This window comes from Medicago sativa, chromosome 4 (assembly GCF_051527215.1).
Source record: "Medicago sativa cultivar Bolivia chromosome 4, Bolivia_mono, whole genome shotgun sequence".
NCBI lineage: Eukaryota > Viridiplantae > Streptophyta > Magnoliopsida > Fabales > Fabaceae > Medicago > Medicago sativa.
Window position 1 is genome coordinate 5,720,177 of NC_140752.1, and position 26,839 is coordinate 5,747,015.

The 26,839-nt window shown below is 34.3% G+C and overlaps 3 protein-coding genes and 1 pseudogene across 7 annotated transcripts; 1 reads left to right on the plus strand and 3 right to left on the minus strand.

Moving 5' to 3' along the window:
- Window positions 1-4,909: 4,909 nt before the first annotated feature.
- On the minus strand, window positions 4,910-6,884 carry LOC146925743 (uncharacterized; annotated as a pseudogene).
- Window positions 6,885-7,594: 710 nt separating this feature from the next.
- On the plus strand, window positions 7,595-12,764 carry LOC146925744 (Pentatricopeptide repeat (PPR-like) superfamily protein). 5 transcript variants are annotated; one of them, XM_085758201.1, is made up of 6 exons: window positions 7,595-7,736; window positions 8,108-10,375; window positions 10,584-10,706; window positions 10,953-11,060; window positions 11,142-11,272; window positions 12,457-12,764. In XM_085758201.1, exon 2 carries the CDS (start codon window positions 8,160-8,162, stop codon window positions 9,945-9,947), a length of 1,788 nt encoding a protein of 595 aa, XP_085614327.1. In that variant the 5' UTR covers window positions 7,595-7,736; window positions 8,108-8,159; the 3' UTR covers window positions 9,948-10,375; window positions 10,584-10,706; window positions 10,953-11,060; window positions 11,142-11,272; window positions 12,457-12,764. The 5 variants fall into 5 exon arrangements, with proteins under 5 accessions (XP_085614327.1, XP_085614326.1, XP_085614329.1 ...); XM_085758200.1 differs by having other exon boundaries at window positions 10,953-11,272; XM_085758203.1 differs by lacking the exon at window positions 12,457-12,764 and adding an exon at window positions 12,003-12,263 and having other exon boundaries at window positions 10,584-11,060.
- A 1,073-nt stretch (window positions 12,765-13,837) lies between these two features.
- On the minus strand, window positions 13,838-17,988 carry LOC146925745 (beta-ketoacyl-[acyl-carrier-protein] synthase III, chloroplastic-like). The gene is made up of 8 exons (XM_085758204.1): window positions 17,639-17,988; window positions 16,504-16,652; window positions 15,655-15,791; window positions 15,307-15,412; window positions 15,105-15,223; window positions 14,855-14,919; window positions 14,375-14,597; window positions 13,838-14,215 (listed from the first exon to the last, which is right to left on the minus strand). Exons 1-8 carry the CDS (start codon window positions 17,746-17,748, stop codon window positions 13,994-13,996), a joined length of 1,131 nt encoding a protein of 376 aa, XP_085614330.1. The 5' UTR covers window positions 17,749-17,988; the 3' UTR covers window positions 13,838-13,993.
- A 4,579-nt stretch (window positions 17,989-22,567) lies between these two features.
- On the minus strand, window positions 22,568-26,728 carry LOC146925746 (uncharacterized). The gene is made up of 3 exons (XM_085708045.1): window positions 24,591-26,728; window positions 23,450-24,391; window positions 22,568-23,367 (listed from the first exon to the last, which is right to left on the minus strand). The coding sequence occupies exons 1-3, from the start codon at window positions 26,121-26,123 to the stop codon at window positions 22,795-22,797; spliced, it is 3,048 nt and encodes a 1,015-aa protein (XP_085564171.1). The 5' UTR covers window positions 26,124-26,728; the 3' UTR covers window positions 22,568-22,794.
- Between the last annotated feature and the right edge of the window lie 111 nt (window positions 26,729-26,839).

Consider the following 26,839-nt stretch of genomic DNA (forward strand, 5'->3'; position numbering starts at 1 on the left):
ATCAGTCCTTATAAGTATTTATTATCATTTCAATCGCTATATGAAAAGAGTGATTGTGAGCATTGAGATATTATTTTAGCGTCACGAGGCTATTTTAACTATCAGAGTGCACAATAAGAACTATTTTGAAATTTTAATACATTGAAGAACTATAATGATTAATCATTATACATTCAGAAACCAGGGTCGGCCCTTAGGGCATAGGCCGCGAGTGCGACGGCCTAGGGCCCTTGTCGGTAAGGGGCCCACAATTTTGTTTAAGGTTGGGGGTGTATATAGAAATATTTGGATTTTCGGGGGTATATATAGCAAACTTCTCTGAAAAGGCCCAAACTTTGACATGAGAATTCTGCTCTTTACCCAAACTGTTTCGCTCATACCCAAAGTAAATGTCTAAAATACCCCTACGCATGTTAACTCACGCTAGTGTTAAATTTACGCATGTTAACTCACGCTGCGTGACTTAAGTTACGCGGCGTGACTTAAGTTACGCAAAAAAAAATACACTGAAACCCAACGTGAGTTAACTCACGCTAGTTATAAGTTTGCAAAAATCACATTGAATCCCAACGTGAGTTAACTCACGTTGGTTTCTTTCATTGCTACTAGTACATCCATTCATGGTAGTGGTAGTAGTAGTACATTCATTCATGGTAGGGACCGCATGATTGAAATCATTTGATAAAATCATGTCATGGTTAGTGGGCAACAGATGTCATGGGTAGTGGGCAACAACAAGATATACTCCTATTCGGCCATACACTTTCATTGGTAGTAGTTTGTCATAACAATATATACTACTATTCGGCCATACACTTTATCAAAATCCATTTAAGATATAAACATATATAAGATAAGATGTAAACCTACCCCTCTAGCATAGCCAGAAGACAGTGATTGCAAGACTGAATCATGTAAGAAAATTAAGGGATTCAAACTGTTAATCTAATTGTGCCGCTTAATGCAATATCACTGTCTTATATTTGTTGCCCACTAGCCATGAAAACCAACGTGAGTTAACTCACGTTGGGATTTCAATGTGATTTTTGCAGACTTATAACTAGCGTGGGTTAACTCACGTTGGGTTTTAGTGTTTTTTTTTTTTGCGTAACTTAAGTCACGCAGCGTGAATTAACTCACGCAAATTTAACACTAGCGCAAGTTAACTTATGTTGCGTGAGTTAACATGCGTAGGGGTATTTTGGACATTTACTTTGGGAATGAGCGAAACAGTTTGGGTAAAGAGCAGAATTCTTGACATGATTTAGAAATGGGCTGAAATCTGTTAATGTTTTTGGCCCTTTTAGTGAGATTTGCTATATATATCCCATGCAGCACAGAAATTTCTATATACACCCTCCAATAATTTTTTTTGGTTGTTTTTAATAATATGCTCGAAAATTTATTATCGAAGAAATTGGTGATATTTTTTTGGGCCCTTTGTTCGTAATAATGTGCTTCAGTAATATTAAAAATATTAACGATATTTATTATCCAAGAAATTGGGATAATTTTCATAACAAAGCAAATTCTATTTTAGTTGAAAATGGGGTGCTAAAATTTCAGTCTACTTCGCATCTGCTATTTTTCTCTACTTCTACGATATTTTATTTTGTTTTGGTGTATATAGAGTATTTAATTTATTTTCCGATGTTGTCTAAAATACATTTATTTGGTAGTAAAAAGCGAAATAAAAAAAAAACGAGATGAAGAGCTAAAAAAACACAACAATGAGCTAAAAAAAATTATGATGTATTATGTAATGGCCCTTTTCATATTATGCTTAAGGCCCGTAAAACTCTAGGAACGGCCGTGTCAGAAACCAAAGTGACTATTACTCCACCTCTCTATTGGTCACTCTCTCCGTCTATATTTTTGTGTGAAACTTTTTTTTTTTTGACAAAAATAAAATGATATTCATTCATTCAAATCGAGAGATTACATCATTCAACACCGCTAAAAACGTAAAGGATGAATCTGCGAACAAACTCACATCATCCAAGTTAATAGCATATAACGACATAATGCCTACAAAAATATATGATAAAATTAAAGTGACCGGAATATCCATGGACTCCAGATCTGCAACGTTGACGCCCAAATCTTTGATTGAATAATCGATCTTTCAAGATGAATCAAATGAACACCGCAAGAAGACGGAAAATCAAACAGCGCCGCACAAGACGACGAACAACAAACCACCACACTTAGATGATGAAATCACAAAGAAAAAACCTAGATCTATGTGAAAATCACTTATTTAGATTGAAATAGAGAGGAAAAGATGAAGAGGGGGTGATTTCGGGTCAAAATTGACCCAAAACCGCCCTTCAATGAAGAAACTTGAAGAGAAAACCTGGAGAGAAAGAGAAAACTAGGGCTCACTTGTTGGAGAGGGAGGAGAAGAGTAATTGTGTGTGAAACTTAAAGATACCTTTATAGAATCGTAAATAACGACGTCTAAGTTTTGTAGAATTACTCATGTTAATTGTTGTAGTTTAAAGAAACAATTTTGAATATATTTCTATATTTTGTAGCCTTATTTCACTATTGAAAAAAAATCAAAATCTCCCCCTCAATAAAAACGTGCCAAAAATAAATAAGTATAATGGACCACTTACATTTAATGTTTGTCCCATTATAAATTGATGGATAAGTGAAGTAGAAATGTGATAAAATAATAAATAAAAAATAAAATAGACTAGTGATATACTTCTTTTTTGTTATATTTATAAGGAAAAAAAATAACTTTTTAAATTCATTGAATAACTAACGTATCTAACGTATAGATCGAATACATTAGTTTCTGAAGTTGAATTTTTCCAAAAATATTAAAGAAATTAATATAATGTATCGCAATAAAAGAAATTATACAAAGTGTAACATAAAAGAAAAAAAAATGATTGAAAAGGAATAGTCCAAACTTCAGAAATCTCTTAGATTATGGTATGAGGGGGAAAACAATAACACTAGTTACAGTTAAAAACACATAAATTAGTCCCTTTGAAGTATGATCTGGGACATTCACATGATTGCATTTTATATTATATTCTTAAGTTAAACATCAACATAACTTAGTTAAACAACTACTACATATTAAAAAGTTATTGGACGTCTCTTGTAGATTGTTGTATTCTGGAACTTTGAAAAGATTGATTGTTTGTCTCTACTCCTGTCATTTTGTCCAAAGATATAAAAATTAAAACTGAACATGTTCAATTACAGCTTCTGGTTTGTATGGTCTGTAACCGATGCAAAGGACAATTGTTAGCTATAGCAGAGGAATATCGAAGGTGAAACGAGTAAATTTACCTTTCAGTTCCAACGTTGGATTAGATTCTATGATGACAATGACAGTGAACCTAATAACACTTTCGGCCTTTGGTTTGTGACACGACAGGCTTGATTTTCTATGTGTTGGTATGGTCTAATATAGTTCAACTCCTTCAGTATAATCTTGTTCAACGTATAACACATCAGAAGACACATCCTACAATTCAACATAAAACAAACAAGATAAATTAATGCCTCATGTGAAAATCAATCTCATCTGTACATCTGAAATACAATCTTGTTCAGCACAACTAAAAAGCAAGCATAAAAGCAATATCTAACTCAATAGTATGCACAAATAGGAACTCTAGTAGGCAACTATAACCTGCCTCTGAATGTTTAAAAATTAAAAAAACAATAACCAGATTTTCGTATACCTCATTAACAGCTCGACGATTTTCATATTCCTTTGCGACTGAATCTCCTGGTTCCTTTCGTCAAAGACACACATTGAAGTCCTTGCCAAAATAGACCGGTTTGATGCAAAACTCCTATATTCCTTGAGGCTGAAGTAGTAGTTCAGTGAGTGTAGCATACTTTTTGGCATGGTTAACAGTTCTGTCATGCAAAATTACCTTCTCAATAAAGAAGTAGACAGACTTCAGATGGTAAAAAAAAGAGAAAATTTAAAACAACAAACCTCGTGATGTCGACTTCCTGAGCAAACTCTATCTGCATTTCTGAACTTACATGCTCAGCCTTGAGAACTTTGATGTCTCTCCCTTGCTTCCATAGGCCAGCTCAGAAGGGACAATTAACAGTTTCTGCATAAAACTAACTAAATTGAGGTTTATGGAGCATATTATCCAATCCAAATCTAAATCTAAACAATTTTCTCCCATTTTATCAAAAGTATAGGTGCAAATGCTAATAGTGTACTGAATTTTTTTTGTCTAGGTTATAAAGGTAAAATAATTGAATGATTATATGGCAGTTAACTAAACGAAATGAAGTAAAACAAAACAAAAATCTTGAGTAAGATAAGTTCCAATTCAATGCAGTTGCCGATTAGTATCGCAAGTGAAGAAGCTTCCATTTACTAATTGTAACGATTTCAATTAAATTTGTAACAGAACAGATAGATATACTTGCTGCTAGAATCACTTCTCACCTGGCCTCCAACTCGCATGCCTCCTACTCCTAAATCCAAACCTTTTAGGACATTTACTCTCTCAGATTGGCCTACATCAAATCCATATGGCTACAATAATATAAGAATGTCCTCAGTAATCAATCAACAACAAAATTTTAGTTAATTGAGACTACCTTTGAAAAGAAAATATATGGAAAGTACTAGTGTTATATTTATCAAAGTTTGTCCTAATTATTAGCCTCTCGACCTCAAGAATTCCAAAGAGATATTAATATAATTGAAAAGCAGATATATGGAAAGTACTAGTGTTATAGAAGAGATGAGTCAAAAATCTTCAGATCCACCGCAACATGAAATGTAAAGGATAAGTAACTATAAGACAAACAATAAGGGGTAGCAACACAGGATATAGGAAGACACAAGCACTACAACAAGATTTATTATTAGCTGGAAAATAATAATATTTATCCCTCCTCGCAGAAAAAAAATACAAATTAAGAATATAAGACGTGATAAGTGATAACCAGTACCAGTTTGTGGATAGATTGCCAAGTTTAAAGATATAGGAATTGAATGAACCTTTCAATCAGATGTCGGCCACAACATAGTAACAATAAGAGCTCAACAAACTGACATAGCTACATCTGAAATATCTTCAGAACTGGAGTTGCATTCTGTATCAACTTCAGCATAATGTTAATAATTTGCATTTACACTTTCAGCATGCAACGCCTTGGAAGATAATAAACCCAAATCTCCCATATCAATCAACAAATTCCAATTGCATTGAAATTTACGCAAGTTGAAGAAATTTCTGTCACTCAACTTGATCCTTGAATCAATCATATATTTCGGCAACTGTTTAACCATTTGAAGGTCTTTTACTTCAAATGAACTTCCAGACCATTGTTCTTCATCTGGTGATACAATGTTCGGGCCTCTAAAGTTCTTCCACTTCTAAGATATGCATTGATGCCAACACCATATGCTACACTGTCAAGAGGATATTTCTTAAGTGCTTTGGATATAAAAACATCAGAAGCCTGTTGATAATGACCAGCCTTTTTAAGCTCATTCGATATCACAGTATGGATGTGAGGATCATTCGCGTGATCCATCGTAACAACACGACACACTTTAACTGCTTCATCATTTCTGTTTTCAGCACAAAGTGCACTTAGTAGCCCAGCAAAAGTATATTTATCCGGCTTAAAACCTTCAGAAATCATACGTTCGTAGAGTTCAAGAGCACTACCCAGCCTTAACATCGGAGATTAAAAGAGCATTGCAGAACACTAAATCACGACGTATATGTTCGCAGCGTTGAACTAATTCAGGTAAGAGATTAAACTGTTTAGACTGGCAGATTACAGACAACAATGAAGTAAATGTATACAAATCGGGTTTAAAGTTTTTTTGCTCCAACAACAACCGAAATTCTCTAACCGCCTCCTCATGCTTTCCGGACTTTGAAAGACAATCAATTAACATGTTAGAAAAAACTAAATCAGGAACTATACCAACAGACTTCATGTCATTAAACAAACGTAAGGCATCATTCACCTTGTTGGATTCCATAGGCGTCTTAATTAAAGGGGTATAAGTAACAGAATTAGGAGAACAATTGCTTCGAATCATTTTGTTGAACAAATCGGTAGCAACCTTAAGCCTACCGAATTTACAAAACTGATGAATACGTACAGTCCAAACATTAACAGACAATTCAATCCTTAAACCAAGCATTACACCCAAAATCTGATAAACTTGCCGAAACACATTCATTTTACAAAACACATTCAGAACCGCGCTAAAGTGGACGCGTTAGGATAATAACGCAACCTCAACATTTCTCTAAGAACATACGTAACATTAACAATGTCACGGAAATTAGAAAGGTGGAAAAGCGCAATGTTGAAAGTGAGGAAATTAGGTGATTTCGTTAGTCCGAAAACCTTAAAAGCGTTCTTCGGTTGAGAAGCTTTAAACAGAGATTCCATGAGTAAATTCGAAGCGAAGGTTTTGTGAGAAATTTGAAAATTGTGAAACTCAACCATGTGCCTCCAAGTTTTGATGAGTAATTCGTGGTTACCTGAACGCGAGAAAATTCTTAACAAGTTTATAAATGGATTAGGGTTAGTGTTTATGGTAGAGAGGTTTATTGAGCCAATGGATTCTAACTCAGAGAGAATTGTTTGAGGGGTTTTATAATGATCAATGAAACGGGCGAGGACTAAAAGCATTTGATTGATGGTGAGTGAGTCGGGTTTCGATGAACGAAGGAAACCGATGGCGTTGCCAGGACCCTGGATCAGGTGGTTCAAAATTTTTATAAAAATTGTCCATATTCTCCTACATCAGCAAAATAACTGTTATGCAGACCCAACCCCTAATGAATTGCAAATGGTTCAACATACAAAATCAGAGAAGGCTACAAGGGTTTATATCTGATAATAGTCATAATGTTTAAAGAACAACACAGAAAAACAGAGAAGTCTACAAAATTATTATACATATAGAGAAAATTGTTTTACTGCTACAATGGCTTAAATTTTAAAAATATATCAACTTATGAGCCTTGAGAATGAGACCAAACTTATCTTGGAAGGAAATAAGGAATTTTCAGACCCTTCAAAAATTGAAACCTGAATATATTTAGGACTAATTGGTTTATTTGAGATCTATTTTCCAAATTCTGAGTGTTCAATTGACCATTACTTGTTTTCTTGTTTAGATCAAACATAACATCATCTTAGGCTGCTATCCTTATTCCTCAATTCACAACTAGAATATCACAGTAAAACTTGAGAATAGAGTTAGGTTTTAGTAGACATAATAAATAAATGACACTTGAACACAGAAAACAAATGATTGGATTGAGGTTACACAATATCATGCATGATTTGGTTTTGGATATTACCATTATTTCTTTATCTAAAGACAAGAAAAGCTTCATCCAATTTGTCCAAATCAACAACAATGAGTAAAAGTAAATTGACAGACAAAAATTTCTAGGAGGTTCGGTTCTGTTCTGTTGGGCGAGGGGTGCAAAAAAGTAATTTCAGAAGTTCATTTTGCAAAAACATAGGGATATGTCGCTCGCACTACAGTGTGAAACCTTTATCTCCACAATATTCATTCATTCTGTTTGAATCACTGATGCGATTTCCCATCCAATTGAGTTTCTCCCATCAACGATTCTGAGTCGATCAGCGATTCACTTTCACCCCACACCCAATCCAGTGGCTTGCCCGATACAACTAAACTAACTTCACAATATCTTTTCCTCTTTCTTTCACTCAAAGCAGCAAAGGTAACTAACTAACGCTTCTCCTCGCTTTCAATTTTGATACTGTTATTCTAATGTTTTTAACAAGAAACCATAAACTAATATTTGAAGCATTTCATCAAACATGAGGAGGACCACAAAAATCACATTCACATTCCTAATTACTATTCATTTACATTCACATCCAACTTGCTTCCTAAGCTACATTCACATTATATACAAACTCTAACAATTTGATAGTGTAACAATTTGTAATGATTTTCCTCTCTTTTTTTTGTAAACTCAATCATTCTTTTAATATAGGAGGTCTATTTGTATTAAATTGATTGATCAATGACTGATTTTGAAATTTTGAGCAGAATTGTTCTGATGAGTTTTCTTACTTTAAAATGCAGTAGATGGTAAATTTTGCATGTTCAATTGAATTTCGAGCATTTGGTGATTGGGATGAATAAGGGTAAGCATTCTATGAAATGGGTTCTTTTGGATTTCATTCAGAGGTGCAATGATTTGAGATCCTTCAAACAAATCCATGCACAACTTTTGAGATCTTCCCTTGTTGACAATGACTTGGTTGTAACCAAAGCTGCAAACTTTTTTGGGAAACATGTCACTGATATTCGTTACCCTTGCAATTTCTTGAAGCAGTTTGATTGGAGCTTGAGCTCTTTCCCTTGCAATTTGATAATTTCTGGCTATGGAACTGGCCACTTACCTTGGGCTGCAATTCAGATTTATAGATGGGTTGTCGGTAACGGGTTTGTGCCTGATGTGTACACTGTCCCAGCAGTTTTGAAATCATGTGCTAGGTTTTCTGGTATTGCAGAGGTTAAACAAATTCATACGTTGGCTGTTAAGACTGACTTGTGGTGTGACATGTTTGTGCAAAACTCTTTCGTTCATGTTTATAGCATTTGCGGGGACACAGTTGGTGCTAGTAAGGTATTTGATTTTATGTCGGTGAGAGATGTAGTCTCTTGGACTGGTTTGATATCCGGGTATATGAAGGCAGGTTTGTTCAATGATGCGGTTGCATTGTTTTTGAGAATGGATGTGACGCCTAATGCAGCAACATTTGTTAGCATTCTTGGGGCATGTGGGAAATTGGGTTGTTTGAATTTGGGGAAGGGGATTCATGGGTTGGTTTCTAAATATCCGCATGGAAAGGAGTTAGTGGTGAGCAATACTTTGATGGATATGTATGTGAAATGTGAGTCTGTGACTGATGCGAAGAGATTGTTTGATGAGATCCCTGAAAAAGACATTGTTTCTTGGACTAGTATGATAAGTGGATTAGTGCAATACCAGTGTCCACAAGAATCACTTGATTTGTTCTATGAAATGTTGGGTTCAGGTTTTGAGCCTGACAGGATTATACTAACCAGTGTGCTTTCTGCTTGTGCTAGTCTTGGGCTTCTTGATTATGGAAGATGGGTTCATGAATACATTGATCATAGCCGTATCAAATGGGATGTTCACATAGGAACATCATTGGTTGACATGTATGCTAAATGCGGCTGTATAGAGATGGCCCAACAAATTTTTAATTTGTTGCCTTCTAAGAATATCCGTACTTGGAATGCCTATATAGGTGGTCTAGCAATAAATGGGCATGGGCAAGAAGCATTAAAACAATTTGGATATTTGGTTGAATCTGGTACAAGGCCTAATGAGATTACATTTCTGGCTGTTTTTACAGCTTGCTGTCATTCTGGCTTGGTTGATGAAGGCCGTAGCTATTTCAAACAGATGACAAGTCCCCCCTATAATCTTTCTCCCTGGTTAGAGCACTACGGGTGTATGGTTGATTTGCTCTGCAGGGCTGAATTGGCGGGGGAAGCTATGGAGATGATAAATAAAATGCCTATGCCACCTGATGTGCAGATCCTAGGAGCTCTTTTGAGTGCCTCCAATACATATGGAAATGTCGAATTAACTCCAGAATTGTTAAAAACACTTCCAAATTTTGAATGTCAAGAGAGTGGCGTATATGTGCTTCTCTCTAATTGGTATGCAAATAATAAGAAATGGACTGAAGTAAGAAGCATTAGGAGATTGATGAAGGAGAAAGGAATATCCAAGGCTCCAGGTTCTAGCCTTATAACGGTGGATGGTAAGAGTCATAAATTCGTAGTTGGAGATAACCACCATCCTCAAAGTGAGGATATTCACGTTTTATTAAACATCCTTGCCAATCAAAGCTACCTTGAGGGTCATACTGATACCCTTTCATGACCAAACAGCCATGCATGAGCCTAACATAATCAATCATCTGAACTCCGATGAGACGAGAGTAGCTACTTTTCCTCAAATCTGGAATAGAGTTCATATAAAAAAATAAGATGCTTGGATTAAATTGCAGCTACGGAATGCATCAATTTATCACCGATTGATGTGATCATTATAGCAAAGATTCATTCTCACTCCATGTAATGCAATGATGTTTGTTTTCTTGGTATACAACTTTGGAGATCAATTTATGTACAAAATCAAATCTCAAAGGAGATCTTCACAACATAATTTTAGGATATCTTGCTGCAGCTTTGGCATTCTAAATATTTTCCAATGGCATTTTATTATCTTAAAGATTGGAATTTTTATGTATGAATTTAGCCTATAGAAGCTGTGTAAACTAAATCCATTACATATTGACCTTAAATCAGGTATTCTTCAAGCTCTAAACAAAGTCTATTGGTCTCTGAATCTTTTTTTCCCCCAACCCCCTCTTTTTTGTTGTCCTCAGTCAAATATATCATATATAAGTACATGGTTAAGAATGTGTGAATAGGAGAATTATCACGAACAATACTATTTAAAATTAATTTTGGTATAGAAACCAATTCATAATGATCAATTCTGTTATTTGAGCAGTGCCATCGTGCTATTGACTAATAACGATGAAGGGGAATACATGCTGTGGTATAGTCTTTATCATCGAGAGTGTTAACATGAAGAAACAAATTCTACAGTTGGGTAATTGTATAGCTGAAAATGGTAAGGTCTACTCAATAGTCAGAAGTATCTTTGATAAAAATTTAGATTGAATAGATTAATATATTAGAAGATTAAATCTGAAATCTCTTGGTACACTCTCTCTTTGTTTCATTCATTCCTTTTTGTTTATTTTGTGGTTTTGTAGTGTAATATCAATTCCGGGTTTGTTATTTATTTGTTCAAAATTTGTTTCTAACTCACTTATGTTGTTGCTTCCCGAACTGGCAATTTTTACTTCTGATGCAGGTTGATTCTGTTCTGTTTTATGTTTTCAATTGTTTGAATGAGAGGTCTATACATTGACCATAAGATGCAGAGCAAGGAGGGCAAATTCATCGGGCTATACATTCCAAGGCAAAGTTTTCTTCTTTCGTTTTTCCGAATCGCCGGTTTGGTTATCTTATGAGATTGATCATATGTCCAAATTGATTGCAGCTCTGCCACTAACAGACTGATAACCGCCAGCGAACATGCCTCTTTTCAAATCATTATTGGCCATTTGGAAGAGAGTGGTGTCTACCCTGGTCATTTTTCCATTTTCGCCCTTTGGTTTTGTCCGAGCACAGGTATGTATCACTATTATTTGTTTGATTGTTTTCTTAATGTATTGCTGAATTGCATGATGGTCATTTCTCCACTACATGAGGAACTAATGCTATGGGAACTCGGTTCCCTAAATCTTGGTTATTTTGCTTTCTGTTCTGTTCCTTGTCTTCATGATTATCTTTTGTAACACAAAAAATGTTGGCTACTTACTTAGCCAATATAAACTGTCTAATGCTCCCTTAGTTAAGTAGTAACTAGTAAACGTCGTTAACAAATTGCCGGTAACAATATTTTGGGTTCAAATTGCTGCAATAGCAGCATCAAGCCATGATCTGGATAAATATTTCTGATAACCATTGCATATCCACACTCAAAAATGAAAGAATCAACGTCAAACTCAATTGATTGTGAGTTTATACGGCCATCTTGATCTATTGGTGGAGATGGGCTGTGCAGAGACGGGATGGGGTCTACGAATATTTGATGTCCTTTGATGATTTGTTATATGTCATCTATAGGCGTCTGTTTTATTTAGATGAATCTAGGATATTGTGATAGGATCAACAACTCAATAGATTTTGTCGGGTTTCTGGTTGTTCCATATCGATGTTGGAATTTTGGTTTGATTTATATTCTGATCCCTCTCAAACTTTTGGCACATGCTTAGATGTTTGAATATGCACCTGTGTGATTTACTCTCCCATTGCATTTTTATTTATCTAAGATTGCTTGTTTTTCTGTTCAGAGCAGGGGCGGATACAGTGTGAAACATGGTGTGGCAGATGGCATTACAGATTATTTCCCATTTAAGTATATATATAGTATAAGTCATCAATGTATCAAAGTTTCTTCTTTAGCCTAGCGGTTACGTTTGGTGGTGGTGGCTTGCAGGTCCTCTGTTCAACTCTCAGCGAGTTCCAGTTTTGATTTTTTTTAAATTATTCAACTCTCAGCGAGTTCCAGTTTTTATTTTTTTTAAATTATTAATATCAAAGTTTCTTCTTTAGCCTAGCGGTTACGTTTGGTGGTGGTGGCTTGCTGGTGTTGCAGGGAATCGAACCTGTAACTCCATGGTATAATGCTCTCACCCAAACCACTTTGCTGTAGTTTTTAAGTTGTCAAAGCTTTTCTCTGTTAATATATATAGTTTCTTTGCAAATTTTGCCACACCAATATCTATTGTCTAGATCCGCCCATGGTTCAGAGCAATGCTGAAAACTGAAGTCAAGCAATGTTAGACGCGATGCCAATTTGTCTTGATGGTTTACTAGGACTACTATTTGGAGATATTTCTGTCTTCTGCAACATTTGTTTTTCTTTTTATCTTAAAACTTTTTGACTGTGCTTTCATTGTTTCCTCCAATTCCATGCCTTGATTGTTAAAGGCACAAGATGAGGCTTAAAAGAATGTTTAACCCTAATACTGCTTTTCTCATCTTGACCCAGTGGCTGTAATTATTGAAGAAAAAAGATGAGGCAAAAAGATTGTTTTTTTTAATTGATTTACTACAATGCAAGCATGTTCAAACTTCACAGCAGGTTGTGTGCACACATGATACAAGCCAACTAGTTACAAGAAATCCATAAGAAACTACCCAAACAAAAATGCACAGCAAATATTTAACACTAAAAATTTGGAGAAAAAAATAAATCAATAATATCTAGGTTTAGTTGAGCTTTTCTTGGACAGATTTAACTTCAATATTTCAGTTATTTTTAAAATTTAAATTTGGATTTAAATTTAAATTACTATTTCATAAATGTTTATGTTGACGTTTAATGTTAAGTTGGTAATGGTATATCCAAATTCATTGCTCTCAAAACTAAGGTTCATGGGCGTATTATTCAGTCTTTGATTTGAAACAAAATTGATCGATTACTTGATTTATAATATTGTTAATGAAATGTTTATCCATATAAAATAAGCTTGAATTCATAAACAAGAATAATAAGATGTGTGTAAGTAATCAAGTTTGATGTTATAAACACTTTTGGACCTACCACTCAATGTTAAATGATCCATAAACACTTTTTAATGAATTTGACTAAAAAAATGGATAACATTGTAAATATTATAGGACAAAAAGATCAATATGTAACATTTTTTTAAAGGACCAATTTATAACAAAAAAAACTTAAAGAGTTAATTTGCTATAAACATCTAATTTAAATGATCGTAGAACTTGTATTACATTTGAAAGAATTTGGTTCAAATTTTGACTAAACAATTATTGATTAGATTTTGTTTACCTTTCAAAAACCTAAAGATTAAAACAAATTTAAAGAATTGTTTTAAAATATTTTTTGAGGAGGAATTTTTTTTTTAAAGATTTTTTTTTTGTGAACTGAGTATCCTTTATGCGCAATTGCATGACTAATCCTTTAAGTTGGGTAAGACTACAATGACTTAACAAACCGTTTCTTATTTATTATCTCTTCACCATCTATTTGATCACAATCTGAACCAAATTCTTTCAAATAATTTGTCTTTAAATAAAGCTTATTAATATTTTGTGCCGATCTGACATTTTTTTTTGTAGTGATAATTGAAAGCAGAATAATTATTGACAAATGACAATAAAAATAGAAAACAAAAAAGAAATCACCCATCAATTATTCTATAATCTAGTAAAAAAAATTAAATTATTCTAGAAAAGTAAAAATAAAATTCATGTAGTATATCACTTGAAAACATAAGGATATTTTTAATATCAAATAATTTTATCCCTCAAAGTAAGACCTTATCCCCATTGAAAAATAGCTGATCCCCAAGTAAGACCAGCACCAAAGCCAGAAGCAGCAATAATTTGTCCTTCCTTAATCTTACCACTTCTAACTGATTCATCTAAAGCCAATGGAATGGAAGCTGCACTTGTATTACCATAATCAGCCACATTTGATATCACTTTTTCTGGAGGGAATTCTAATTTGTTTGCCACTACATCAATAATTCTTTGGTTTGCCTACATTTATCAACAAGTAAATACTGAATTATTAGCATGGTGTAACCAACCTTTTTCCCTAATCAAATATATTACTATATGGTATATCACTTTTAGGTTTTAATCATAAAAAAAAGTTTTGGTCACTTAAATTTAGAGAAATTTATTTTTGGTCCTTACCTGATGGAGAAGTAACCAATCAATGCTGGATGCAGGTAGACCAGCCTTTTGAAGTGCTGACTCAATTGACTTTGGCACACTCTGTATAGCAAATTTAAACACTACTTTGCCATTCATATGTATGCATGAATATGAATACTTCTTTGGAGGAAAGTCCAACTCACCCTTAATTGAGTCTGATGCATTATTAGCCCCTTCTTCTTTATATGCTGCATTCAGATGCCTACATGAAGTGAAACTATGGTTTATCACATAACACGTAACAATGTGCATGTCTGTGTAAGAAATCACATAACACGTAACAATGTGCATGTCTGTGTAAGAAACTACGAAGCACTGACACATATACATTGGACGCAACACTTACACGTTGACACTGATAAAAAAATTAAAAAAAATTAACTAATTTAATGTAATCACATATCACCGGACACGCCTTCGATTAGAAATGTCGATACTGCAAAGGTAAGGAGTACATACATATATCCATCACCATCACTATTCAAATCAAAACTAAATAAACAATCTTCCTCGTAGTTGCACGCCTGCAATGTAAACATATATAACATCAGAACAATGCTACAAATTTATACAAAATCAGTTCCATTTAAATCTCAATGAAAATAAATCAAATTTTTTTCACTATGTTAAAACCCTATTTACTATGATGAAAACCATAAACATAGTTAGCCACTTTTGTTTGTCAACACTGAGGAAGGTAAAGAGTTACCTGTACTAGAACAGCACCAGCAGCATCTCCAAACAAAATACATGAACTTCTGTCGGTCCAATCGATATATCTCGAAAGAGCATCAGTTCCGATTACAAGAACATTTTGAAATGCTGCTCCTGCATTCATAAAATGAAAAAAATATTTACAACATTTAGGAGATATTATAACCTTAATTCAACAAAAAGTAACTGATTCATACCCCTAATGTGACTAGCAGCTGATATTAAACCAAAGATAAATCCACTACATGCAGCTGTAATGTTATAAGCTGCTGGATTTTTTTTGCAGCCAAGCTGTTTTGAAATCTGAAATTCATAATGAAAATTACATGTCGTGCATACAAAAGAGCATGTGAACTATAGAGATGCATTAATGACAAAGAAAGAAACATTAACATATAAATCAACAGTTTCTGCAATGTACTTCCTGGTTTTTTATATAAGCAAAAAGGTGCATTGGACCAGATATATGTACTTTTTACTTATATAAAAATTGGAGTGATATAATCTAAATAAAATGTTATTATACACCTATAACCAATACTAACCTGAGGACCAGTGCCAAAAAGATCATCTGAAGTAGATGAACACACCAAGATTAGGTCAACATCACCTGGATCAACCTTTGCCATCTCAAGAGCTTTCCTTGCTGCTTCTACTGATAAAGTGGTCAAGTTTTCTCCACCTGCAACCATAAACATCAAGCAAAATCAAGTCAAACCTTGTTAGGGAAGAGAGAAACTAAAACACCAAAGAATCATAACACTGGGGCTATGAGCAACTATTTACCACATTTTTACCTGAAACCTTATAAGACATTGGATATATAGTTCGTCTCATCTCTATATTATTCAACATTCACATTTTCATCTAATATGGGACTTCTTACTCACATTTATTACTAGGATTGTTAAAAAACCCGAAAACTAAACTGAACTATTAAACCGAACCAAATCGCATGAAAGAGCCGAACTATGACCGATAGTTCACGAACTGATCAACTAATTATCAGTTGATAATATAAGTTTGGTACATTTCCGTTCACATAGAATCATTTCAGTTCGAAGAAAAAAAAATGTAGTTTGGTTTTCTCTAAATATAGTTCTGGTTCAGGGCCGGCCATTAACGATTTGGTTCAATTTTACCAAACCATTGTAACAGTTCGGTTTTCTTTCTTGGACCGAATCATGAACAATCCTCATTATTACACTAATAGGCCCATCAACAATTGAAAACAGAATACAACTTCCAACAATATCTCAAAACAATTTCTTCTACATACTTATGGAAACATGGATGAGATTTCTAAACTATCACCACTCCATAAAAGCCAAATTCAATTCAGCTGTAACCATTCTATTTATGATGTTTATGTAGCAAATTAGCAATAAACTAACCTGAAAGAACTCGACGTTTACGAATCCCGGTGCGAACACTTATCCATTCATCAGAAGTATCAACTATTTTTGCAAGCTCGTCATTAGTAATCTCAAGAGTTGGCACAGCTGAACCACATCCTACCAGCTTGCAGCCTTGACTAACAAGTCTGCAAAGATTTGAATTACTATAACAAACTCTAAAATATGGTTCCAAGTTATGGCACTGAGAGTAAGAGTCCAAATTCAACAAGGATGCAGGAACTATTACACAAATTATAACCATCATGATTTGATTTTAATTTTTTTTAATCATAAATATTTGTCTAATATGATAATATGAAGTTGTCACAATATGCTTGTGTAATAAAAAAATTGCACAGGAGGAAGGCCAGCGGGCAACAAGATGCAGTTGCATTGCGATCATCAAAATTTAACATAATAGTCGCCTTGGCTTTAAATTGTCGTCAAATGAATGCAAATGCGACCTCAATATTAAGGTTTTTGAGGTCTTCAAAATTGTATACCAACCACAATTTTATTTACATGCATCAACCACATTTGTTTATAATGAATAGAGTATAGTGAATAAACCATAGTTAGTTGATAACTAAACTATGGTTAGTTGGTAGGTTAGGTGGTTAGGAGTTAGTTAGACTAACCATAGTTAGTTGATAACTAAACCATTGTACTTCCTATTAATCTTTTATCAATATATGTTCACTTTACTATGAGTCTTTATGGATATCTCCCACATGAATACTCTTATGCACTCTTTCTTGTTGATCATTATGACATTTATCCCTGGGATTCCATGATTTGTAACAGTTATCAACAATAATAATGACAACTTTTACAAATTACAAGATCAAAGAGATGAAAATTCGTCTCATAGGTAAAATAAGCTTGATAGAGAGAAAACTCATTCGAGGTCATGTTGATTATTTGTTATAAGATGTAAGGTGTGGGTTGATTACATATTAGGCAACTTTTATGCCTAGTGATGACGATTGTGATTGACATTTGAGTCAACATTTGATCATGAAATAATATCAAGAATTACTACGTGAGTGCAACCATAACTTATTAAAACCTAGTGTATGATATAAAATGAAAGAGTGATGATGTGAGACAATAGAGAAATTCTAAGACATACCTTGGCAAAGGAGGTTGGGAATCATGGTTGTGAGCACTAAAGCAAACAAGTTTTGAGGAAATGGAAGGTGATAAGAGGGGAAGATGAAGGAGTGAAGTTGGTAGATACATTGACCATGGAAAAATGTTGGACTAATTAACAAAAAGGTACTAAGAAAACGAACATGAAAGTAAAAATCACCGAAGTGTTATGCTAAACTATGCTTTTATAACACTAGAAATTTGCTAATTCTCAAAACCAACCAACTACATCCGTACAACTAAATTAAGTTGCCTATTATGTAATGCAAGTACATATGCAATAATGCAAGCAACCTGCAACCATTATGTCATAGAACAGACGGTAAGTTTGAATAATAACTTCTATAAGCTAGGTGGGTCAATTCCTATGTCATCTAAATTCATCAAAGATGGTCCACAGACATAAATTATGATAGGGAAATTGCATATATGCTTAAATGATGCATTCCTTTTCCTTCTTTCACGTGGAAGAAGATACATGAACCTCTCCTAACAAATTTCTCTATCACTTTTCACTTATATTATGAAAACGTTGTTAGCATGGTTAATGTGAATAATTTGTGTATAATTACCTCCTCCCCAAATTATAAGACACTTTTACAATTTCACACAAATTAATAAATTAGCGAATATTGTATGAAAAAGAGAGAGTAATAAAAAAGGAGTGTTAAATAGTAAATGGTATAATTCAAAAAAGAAACATTAATATTAATGATTCTATTGATATTGTAAAATAGTAAGTTTTACCCTCTACCCCTACATTTATACTTTTACCTTACAAATTAACAAAATTTCCAATTTTACCCTTTTTTGGCTTTTAACTTTTTCCACGGTTTTTTCTTTTTTTTCACCATCACTTTCGCCTTTTCCATTTGGATTTCACCCCACATGACATTCCAGATACATGTTTCTCGGAAAATTATGTTAATTCACAAAGAAATTAACAAATAAAGATTAGCCCTTAATCATCCTACATATATCAAAACCTAAATTAAAAAGAATGCAATTTGACAATCTTAACTCTAATTTATCTTATCAATTATCAGATTACAAACTCTGAAATTGCATCCTAGAGAATTAAAAAAGAATCAATGGATGGAGTTCATGACACGGAGGACATTACTTCGCGACTACAAGCTTTTATTAAGTTTTAATTCATTCTTAAAATTGTGTTTGTTTTTGTCTGCAGTGAATGTTGATGGTGACGCCCCTCTTCAAAACCAAAGGGAACATATTTGAATTAAATTAGATTCATCTCTTCCTTTTATCTGAAATCCCTAATTATAATATATGATTGCAGTTAGAAGAGGGAGGGTGAACCAGCAACTTTTGGACAAAAGTAAAAAAAATAAATAATGGTGTTTTAAATTTATATTGAAGGGTAAAATAGACAATTCAAGTAAAATATAGGGGTGAAGGTATAAATGTAGGGGTATAAGGCAAAATTTCCTGTAAAATAATGTACTTCTTCCGTCTCAAATTATATGACATTTGGGCATTTCACATGTATTAAGAAGTATAATTAATTGTGTATGGAAAAGAGATATTATGAGTTGTTTTACAAAATTGTCCTTAATAAACGGTATGAGAAAGATAAATTATAAAATTGGAAAAAATAGAGTAATAAATAATTAAAGGTATAATAGGAAAAATAACATTAATGCTTCAATGATATTGTAAAGCTACTTATAATTTGGGAGAAAATTTTCATTGGGTTTCCTTGATAAGGGTTTTAACAAGACAATTGTTTGTATATGTCTTTTCCTTTGTATTTTGGTCTAGTATCCCCAGGATGTTTGCTCTAGGTTGCAATTTTTAATAACATTTTACTTTTAAGGTATTGCTTTAGGTGGTTAGATGTACCTAGTTGGGATGTTTCCTCTCTATCTTTTACACCTCATTGATTTATAAAAAAAATGTATAACTTACTCTCATCGTCCCACAATGAGTGATCAATTTAACTATTTCACACATATTAAATGATTATTCATCATTTTCATATTGATTTATATTAGTTTTAGACTTTGTTTTAATTAGTTTTCTTAGTTATTAATTAGTTTTAGTTTCTTTATAGTAGAAATCATGATTATTTGATATCTAGAGAAAATAATTTGATTTGTGTTGATCTTTCCATAACCAGACAATCCTCGGAGCATTTCGTCTATTTTTGTGTTTTATCAGATTTACATTAAATTTTAAAAGTGGTAAGGTGTCTACGAAGTTTTGAAAAGTCAATCATAAAAGTTATTTCAAAGTATGCAAACTTTTAAGAAGAAAGGTCGAGGCTGCCATTTTACACAGTTCAGAAGACCAGTGTTGTTGCCATTTTACGCCTAGGCGCAAAACAACTATGTTTGGGCGCAACCAAATGAGTTCAAGACTTGTTTGCTGCTACCATTTTGCACTTGGATGCAAAACTGTTGCACGATACCAGAAGCCATTTACATTGCCACGTCATCTGCGCCTAGGCGCAAAACGGGTGTAAGTTCACTTTTCAAATTGTCTATGTAAGCCCAAACAACAGATTTTGAAGGGGGGTTCATAGCTTTATACATATAAATCGGAAAAAAAAAATACTTAGGAAGGTTCCGAGAAGGTGTTGTTCGACCTAGGATGCGGGAGTTGAAGCTTCTCATCCTCTACCTTTATGTGAATTCCCTAAATCCTTTTTATTCTCTATAGTTAAGCCATGAGTGACTAATTTCTCGATTGTTACATATGAGATTATCTAGATGACAACTTTTGTCCTATGACTTTATTTTGATTATTGAAGAGGTTCATTGAATCATTTTTCTTAACTTTGTTCTTAATGCTTTTATTGCTTGGCCGCCTTTAAATTGATTTATATTGCGAAAAGGAAGTTGAATTTATTAATGCTTTGAGATAAGAAATTCTTGCTTTGTAGTCTAGGAATAGATGCAAATTAACCCTTGAAACCAATTGAAAATTCTTATTCATTCATGCTTAATTCTAATCTTAATTCACTAAGGAATTATGAGTTATTTTAGAATTAACATTTTGTCACTAAGGAATTAAGGCAAAAATAATTCAGAGAATTCGATGAATTAAGGCAAAAATAATTTAGAGAATTCGATAATGATTTGATAAGTTGATTCAATAGTCACATTAAGTTGATAACTCAAGTGAGTCATCTAGTAAAACTCATCTCTGAAAATTTAATTGTTATAAATTTCAAAAAAAAAAAATTTATTTTGCTTACTTTTCATTATTGCTATCAAACAAACGAAAACTTTTTGTTCAATTAAGTTATGTAAATAATATTTGACAGTATAACGTGATCCTTGAGTTCGACACTCAATCTTACTGTTTTAATTTTACTAGTTGCACGATTTCGTATACCGGCAAAAATCACTATCATTAAACTAGTTTATAAGTGAAAAGAGAGAATAACATTTTTAACTAGTTTATCAGTATAAAAAATGAGTAAACTATCAAACTAATCTCTATAAATCACTTTCAAATTAGTCATGACTCTATCTTTGTTGAAAGTTTCTCATTTAAGTCTTTATTTTATGTTTTTTTCTCATGATAAAATATACGATTGAGAAACTTTTAACGATAATTTAAGAGTGAATATGACCAATTTAGGAGTTTATTTCACGGAAAATATTGGGTTAATACCCCTTTTGGTCCCTGTAATTTGGGCACTTTCCGGTTTTGGTCCCTGTAAAAAAAAGTTTAGATTCTGTCCCTGTCATTTGAGATTCTTCCACTTTTGGTCCCTCACTAAAACCAGTCAGCAGAATCTGCTGACGTGGCAGGGCGTGGCAGGGTGACTGTGTATTTATTTTTGTTTTCAATTTTTTTTAACAAAAAAAAGTTGCCACTTGGATTATTATTATTATTATTATTATTTCAAATTGAATTATTATTATATCAAAATTAAAAAAAACTTAATTATTTGTAAATGAATAAATCAATTTCAGCTTCCATCCTCTTCTCATCCTCCTTCTTCTTCTTCTCCCCATCGACATTCAATCCTTCAAACCAGATCCTTCAAACCAGATCCTTCAAACACAAAGTCGATTTGCCTTTCCTTCACCATTTCAATTGAGTTCGTTTGCAGAAACTCGGATTTGAATTATTGTTTCTGCGTTTGGTAGGTTTAGCGTCAGATTCGAATGGGTGGGAGCGAGATCTCGAGCGTTGGCAACTCAAGTGGAGGAAATCTTCCACTTCCAGTTTGTGGGTGTAATGCAGTTATGAAGTTGTGGTTATCAAACACTGATGAGAACCCCAAGAGAAAATTCTGGAAATGTCGGTATTCAAGGACGAATGTGCAAAGTTGTGAACTTTTAATATGGGATGATGAATTGGAAATGTTTTTTTGCTAGAAACGGATATCCCCAGAAGAAGATTGACAATGGTTCCCTCAAGAAGATTGAAAGTGGCTGCAATGGGTGTGAGATGACAACAGAGTTTTTGAAGAAATTTGGGAAGGATTTTGGGAAAGAATGCGGACAAGAAATAGGCCAGGTGCTTGAGTCGAAGAAGGTACTGAAGTTGAAGAGGAAATGCGAGGTTGAGAAGAAGAAGAACAACTGGTTGTTCATGGCATTGTTAATGTCCTGGATTTTCTTTGCAGTAGCTTTCAAACTAGCTTAATAGACATCTTTGGGTCCTAGTGTTTTGTTGTTTAGAGGTTGTATTTTGGTTCAATTGTTGGAACAAATTTGATGTCTATGTAATGCCTTAACTTTGTATGGTGCTTCACTGAGTATGAATGAATTGATTATGTATTTTGTATATGTAATGCCTTAAATTTCTCCATTTGTATGGTGCTTTGTATTTTGTTAGTTGTATATGAATTTGAAGAAAAGTGTCATTGCTAATTCAAACTTGTTTGAAGTAAACATAGCAAAGATAGTTATAGCATAATAAAGCACATTATGTGCATTTGTCTCATTACAAATTAAAGCACATCAAGTGCATGTAATGTAGCATAAAACCGAAGTTAAAATGCAAGCATCTAGTTCCAAAACATAATGCACACCAAGTGCATATTACAGACCAGCAAGTGCATATTACAGACCACAAAATAACTGCATAGTAGCACATCTAGTGAATAAGTCAGACCAAAAAAGTACATGAAAATGCAAATCACAGTCAATACAACTACTGTGTTGATCTTGTAGATAGTTCTCCCCAAGGCTTCATATAGTTAAGGCAGGCACCAAGTCTTGCAATAGCAGGTACTTTAGCAGGAACAACAGCAGCACTTTCTTGGGTCATAACAGCACCTTCTTCCTCATTATCAATTGTCATAGGTTTATCAGCAGAACATCCAGGTCCATCATTATTCTTAAGCCTCTTCACTTTCTTCAATCTTTGACTGCATCTTGTGGGAGAATTCACTGTGGTAGCAGGCTTTACCTTTGGCTGCTTTGGCTTTGGCTGCTTTGGCTTTGGCTGCTTTGTCTGGTTTGACACATTGCTTGACTTATACACATTGCTTGGCATAGACACACTGCTTGACTGAGAAGCATTACTTGCATATGACACAGCATTCTTGACAACATCATCTAGTTGGGCAACATTGTTGATAATAACTTGATCAAAAAATGCATCATCATCAGCATAAAATGTTTCTTCTGCAGCAGCACCAATTTCTTCTGCAGCAGCAGTTTGTTCTGCTGCACCAGTTTCTTCTGTAGCACCAGAAACATGTACTTCTGTAGCAGATTTTCTCTGGATAAATCATGGATACAAATCAGAACATCAGAACATGTATGTAATCAATTAAAATGAATTTGTAAACATATGCATATACCTTTCTTTTCAGTGCAGCAGGGTTCTGGTTTTCTTTACATCTCCTAGCATTGTGCCCAAATTTGTCACAAGTAGTGCATCTATAAGCTACTCCTGGTCTCCTAAATCTACCACCACCTTCACCAAGTTCCCTGAACCTCAGCTTTTTAGGTCTACCTGGACCCTGTTTAAACTCAGGAGGGAGCATGTCTTCAACTTCCACATGTGGCCACATGTCTTCCCCATTGATGGGAGAAACATTAAAACTATAACAGAGTGCATATGTTTTTCTTGTGTAACAGTTATCAACATAGTTTTCAGGATTCATTTGTTTATACCCAAGTGATGCCACAGCATGCCTACAAGGAATTCCAACTAGCTCCCAGAAGTTACAGGAACATTGTCTCTTACCAACATCAACAATGAAACCTTGACCATTAAAGACATGATTGACCTGATATTGCTCATCTATACTCCAGGTTGGTACCCAATGAGCACTAAATTCTATTTCCTTATCTAGCCTTTTTCTAGGATTTGGCATGACATTATGTTGCCACCTATCAAGTTTACTACAAGCAGTTGCCATCCTATTCATTAGATAGTTTCTTATCCATTCACACATGGTCAGAACAGGTTGGTCCCTAGCAACTAGGATTGTGCTATTAAAAGACTCACTAATGTTATTCATTATCACATCACATTTGGGATAAAAACTGAAAGCATGTTTACACCAACCTTTAGTTGGATGCTGCATCAACCATTCCCATGCATCTTTGTCTACCTTCTTAAGCTCATTCATCTTCTGCTCCCAGCCTTGGTAATATGTAGCCTTGGCAGCACCCATCATCAAGTCTCTAATCAATGCTCCTCCTCCAAACTTCTTCTTAAAATTAGCATACAAATGCCTTAAACACAACCTATGGTCCATGGTCTGAGCATTTTCTTCAAGCACTTGAATGAGTCCCTGTAATACACACATCTACTATATCACAGATCTAGTCTATTAAGAAAAGAATCATACTCACAGATGTAGTGTACTCACAGATCTAGTCTATTAAGAAAAGAATCATACTCACAGATCTACTCTATTAAGAAAATAATCATACTCATAGATCTACTCTATTGAAGCATAGATCTATAATCAAATCTATAGAAATTAATACCTTTTGTTGGTCTGAGATAAAGACATATCTTTTTTCTTGTCCTACATCCTGTAGCAGCAATTGAAGAAACCAACTCCATGAATCCTTTGTTTCTGTCTCAACAACACCAAATGCTAAAGGAAAGTATTGATCATTTGGATCTCTCCCTACAGCAACCAACAATTGACCTCCATACCTTGTCTTCAGGTGACATCCATCAACACCAATAAATGGTCTACATGCAGAAGTGAATCCCTTTTTACACCCATCAAAGCAGAAGTAGAAACGACTAAACCTTGGTTGCAGTGTAGGGGCTGGCCTCTCCATGTTAATTTTGCAATTGTTTCCTGGACAAACCCTTTTCAACTCTGCAGCATACCTCCACAGCATAGAGTACTGTCTTGATGCATCACCTTCAACCACTGCTTTTGCAATTTGCTTTGCCTTCCATGCCCTGCCTTTAGTTATGCCCACCGCATGCTCTCTCCTCATATCTTTCATAATGGTAGGGATGTTTATCTTCTTATTAGACTGTAGTTTTTTAATGACATCTTTGGCAACCCACTTGGATGAGGCAGACTTGTTTTTAGTTACTCTTGCACACGTGTGGTCTTTGTTGTATGTTTTAATTTGGTATGTGTGGCTGGCACCCACTTTACTACAAAATACCAAATACCCACATTCTTCCCTACATACTGCCCTCACCCTTTTGTTATCATTTTTAAGAAACTTGATGTGGTGCCCATTTAATACATTCCATTCCCTAATGGCATCCTTAAAATCATCCAGAGAATTGAACTCCATACCCAACCTGAACTCATAACTCTTGCCCAACTGCTCCTTCCTATATTTCACATAACTTGGACCCTTTTCATCATCTGAAGCATCAGGGTCAGAGCTGCCCAATTCATCAGACACATACTCATCTTCTGGATCAAGCATAGAAACAGGAACTTTCACTTTCAGCTTGCCTTTCAACTTATCAGCACCACCTTTCTTCCCTGGAGACTTGTTAGCAACAGTCTTCACCCTAAAAGATTGGCCTCCTATCTCCACCCTATTGGTTCCATTTGGAGGTTGCTCAACTTCAAAAACACCAAAACCATCATCCAACCCCAATGCCCTTTCCTCTTCACTGTCATCCAACCTTTCCCTTCTAGCTTCATCATCACTGCTGTAATCATCATCATCATCTCCAGATCCCATCAATTCAATGCACTTAGGATCAGATACATACTCACAGTTACTACTCACATTGTGCTCAACATACATGTGTCCATCCATTCCTGTCTTCATTGCTTCTATCCCAACAGCTTTAATATCACCATCAAGTAAGACATGCTTGAAACCCTCATCAACTCCCTCTATCTTCCTCCACAACCTAAAGGTCGATTTATCATACTTCCATTCCTTCACCAAATCCACAGCTTCAAAATACGACCATGTGTCTGAGTCTTGCCCATTAATCACAGTTTCCATCCCACCCCTGTAAAACATTGTGTCTTCTTTTACAAACTCACCACCATGGTGAAAAACAACGTTGAATAGTCCCATACCTGTAAATGAGAATAGTGTATGGGTATATTATTGTTTGTTCAAAAACCCTAAAAAAAACAAGAATAAAAGCAAAGAAACTAAGAAAGATGCATGAATAGTGACAGTTTCTTCGAAAATCAAAAGCGTGGGAACAAACTTACCTTCAATCTTCACCGTTCGTTTTCCCTTTCGAAGTGATTCGTGACCGTCGATTTAAGGATGGAAACGAATCTTAGCCGTTGATTTCCAAACCAAATTCGTAAATCTGAAACTTGATTTTCTTTCTTCAATCGACTTCCAGTCGTTACCACGCCTTCTTCTTTGATTCACGTTTCTGGAATTTGCAGGTTTATGGAAGAAGAAGAGAGAATGCGAAGAAGATGGAATTTAGAGGGACTAAAAATGAACCTAGGGTTTTGACATACTTTTTATAATTTCAATTTCAATTTTTATTTTTGAAATAATAATTAATTTTGTAATTTAATGAAATAATAATAATAATAATCCAAGTGGCAACTTTTTTTTGTTAAAAAAAATTGAAAACAAAAATAAATACACAGTCACCCTGCCACGCCCTGCCACGTCAGCAGATTCTGCTGACTGGTTTTAGTGAGGGACCAAAAGTGGAAGAATCTCAAATGACAGGGACAGAATCTAAACTTTTTTTTTTACAGGGACCAAAACCGAAAAGTGCCCAAATTACAGGGACCAAAAGGGGTATTAACCCGAAAATA

What these genes read in the sequence shown, in the direction of transcription:
- LOC146925744 (XM_085758199.1), top strand. Translation starts at nt 8,160, where the DNA reads ATGAATAAGGGTAAGCATTCTATGAAATGGGTTCTTTTGGATTTCATT.
- LOC146925745 (XM_085758204.1), bottom strand. Translation starts at nt 17,748, where the DNA reads ATGTATCTACCAACTTCACTCCTTCATCTTCCCCTCTTATCACCTTCC. An exon ending in TCCCAACCTCCTTTGCCAAG is followed by an intron (nt 16,653 to 17,638) that starts GTATGTCTTAGA and finishes AAATCTTTGCAG; the next exon opens with ACTTGTTAGTCAAGGCTGCA. An exon ending in TTTTTGGCACTGGTCCTCAG is followed by an intron (nt 15,413 to 15,654) that starts GTTAGTATTGGT and finishes TATGAATTTCAG; the next exon opens with ATTTCAAAACAGCTTGGCTG.
- LOC146925746 (XM_085708045.1), bottom strand. Translation starts at nt 26,123, where the DNA reads ATGGGACTATTCAACGTTGTTTTTCACCATGGTGGTGAGTTTGTAAAA. An exon ending in TTATCTCAGACCAACAAAAG is followed by an intron (nt 24,392 to 24,590) that starts GTATTAATTTCT and finishes TGTGTATTACAG; the next exon opens with GGACTCATTCAAGTGCTTGA. An exon ending in CTGCTGCACTGAAAAGAAAG is followed by an intron (nt 23,368 to 23,449) that starts GTATATGCATAT and finishes TGATTTATCCAG; the next exon opens with AGAAAATCTGCTACAGAAGT.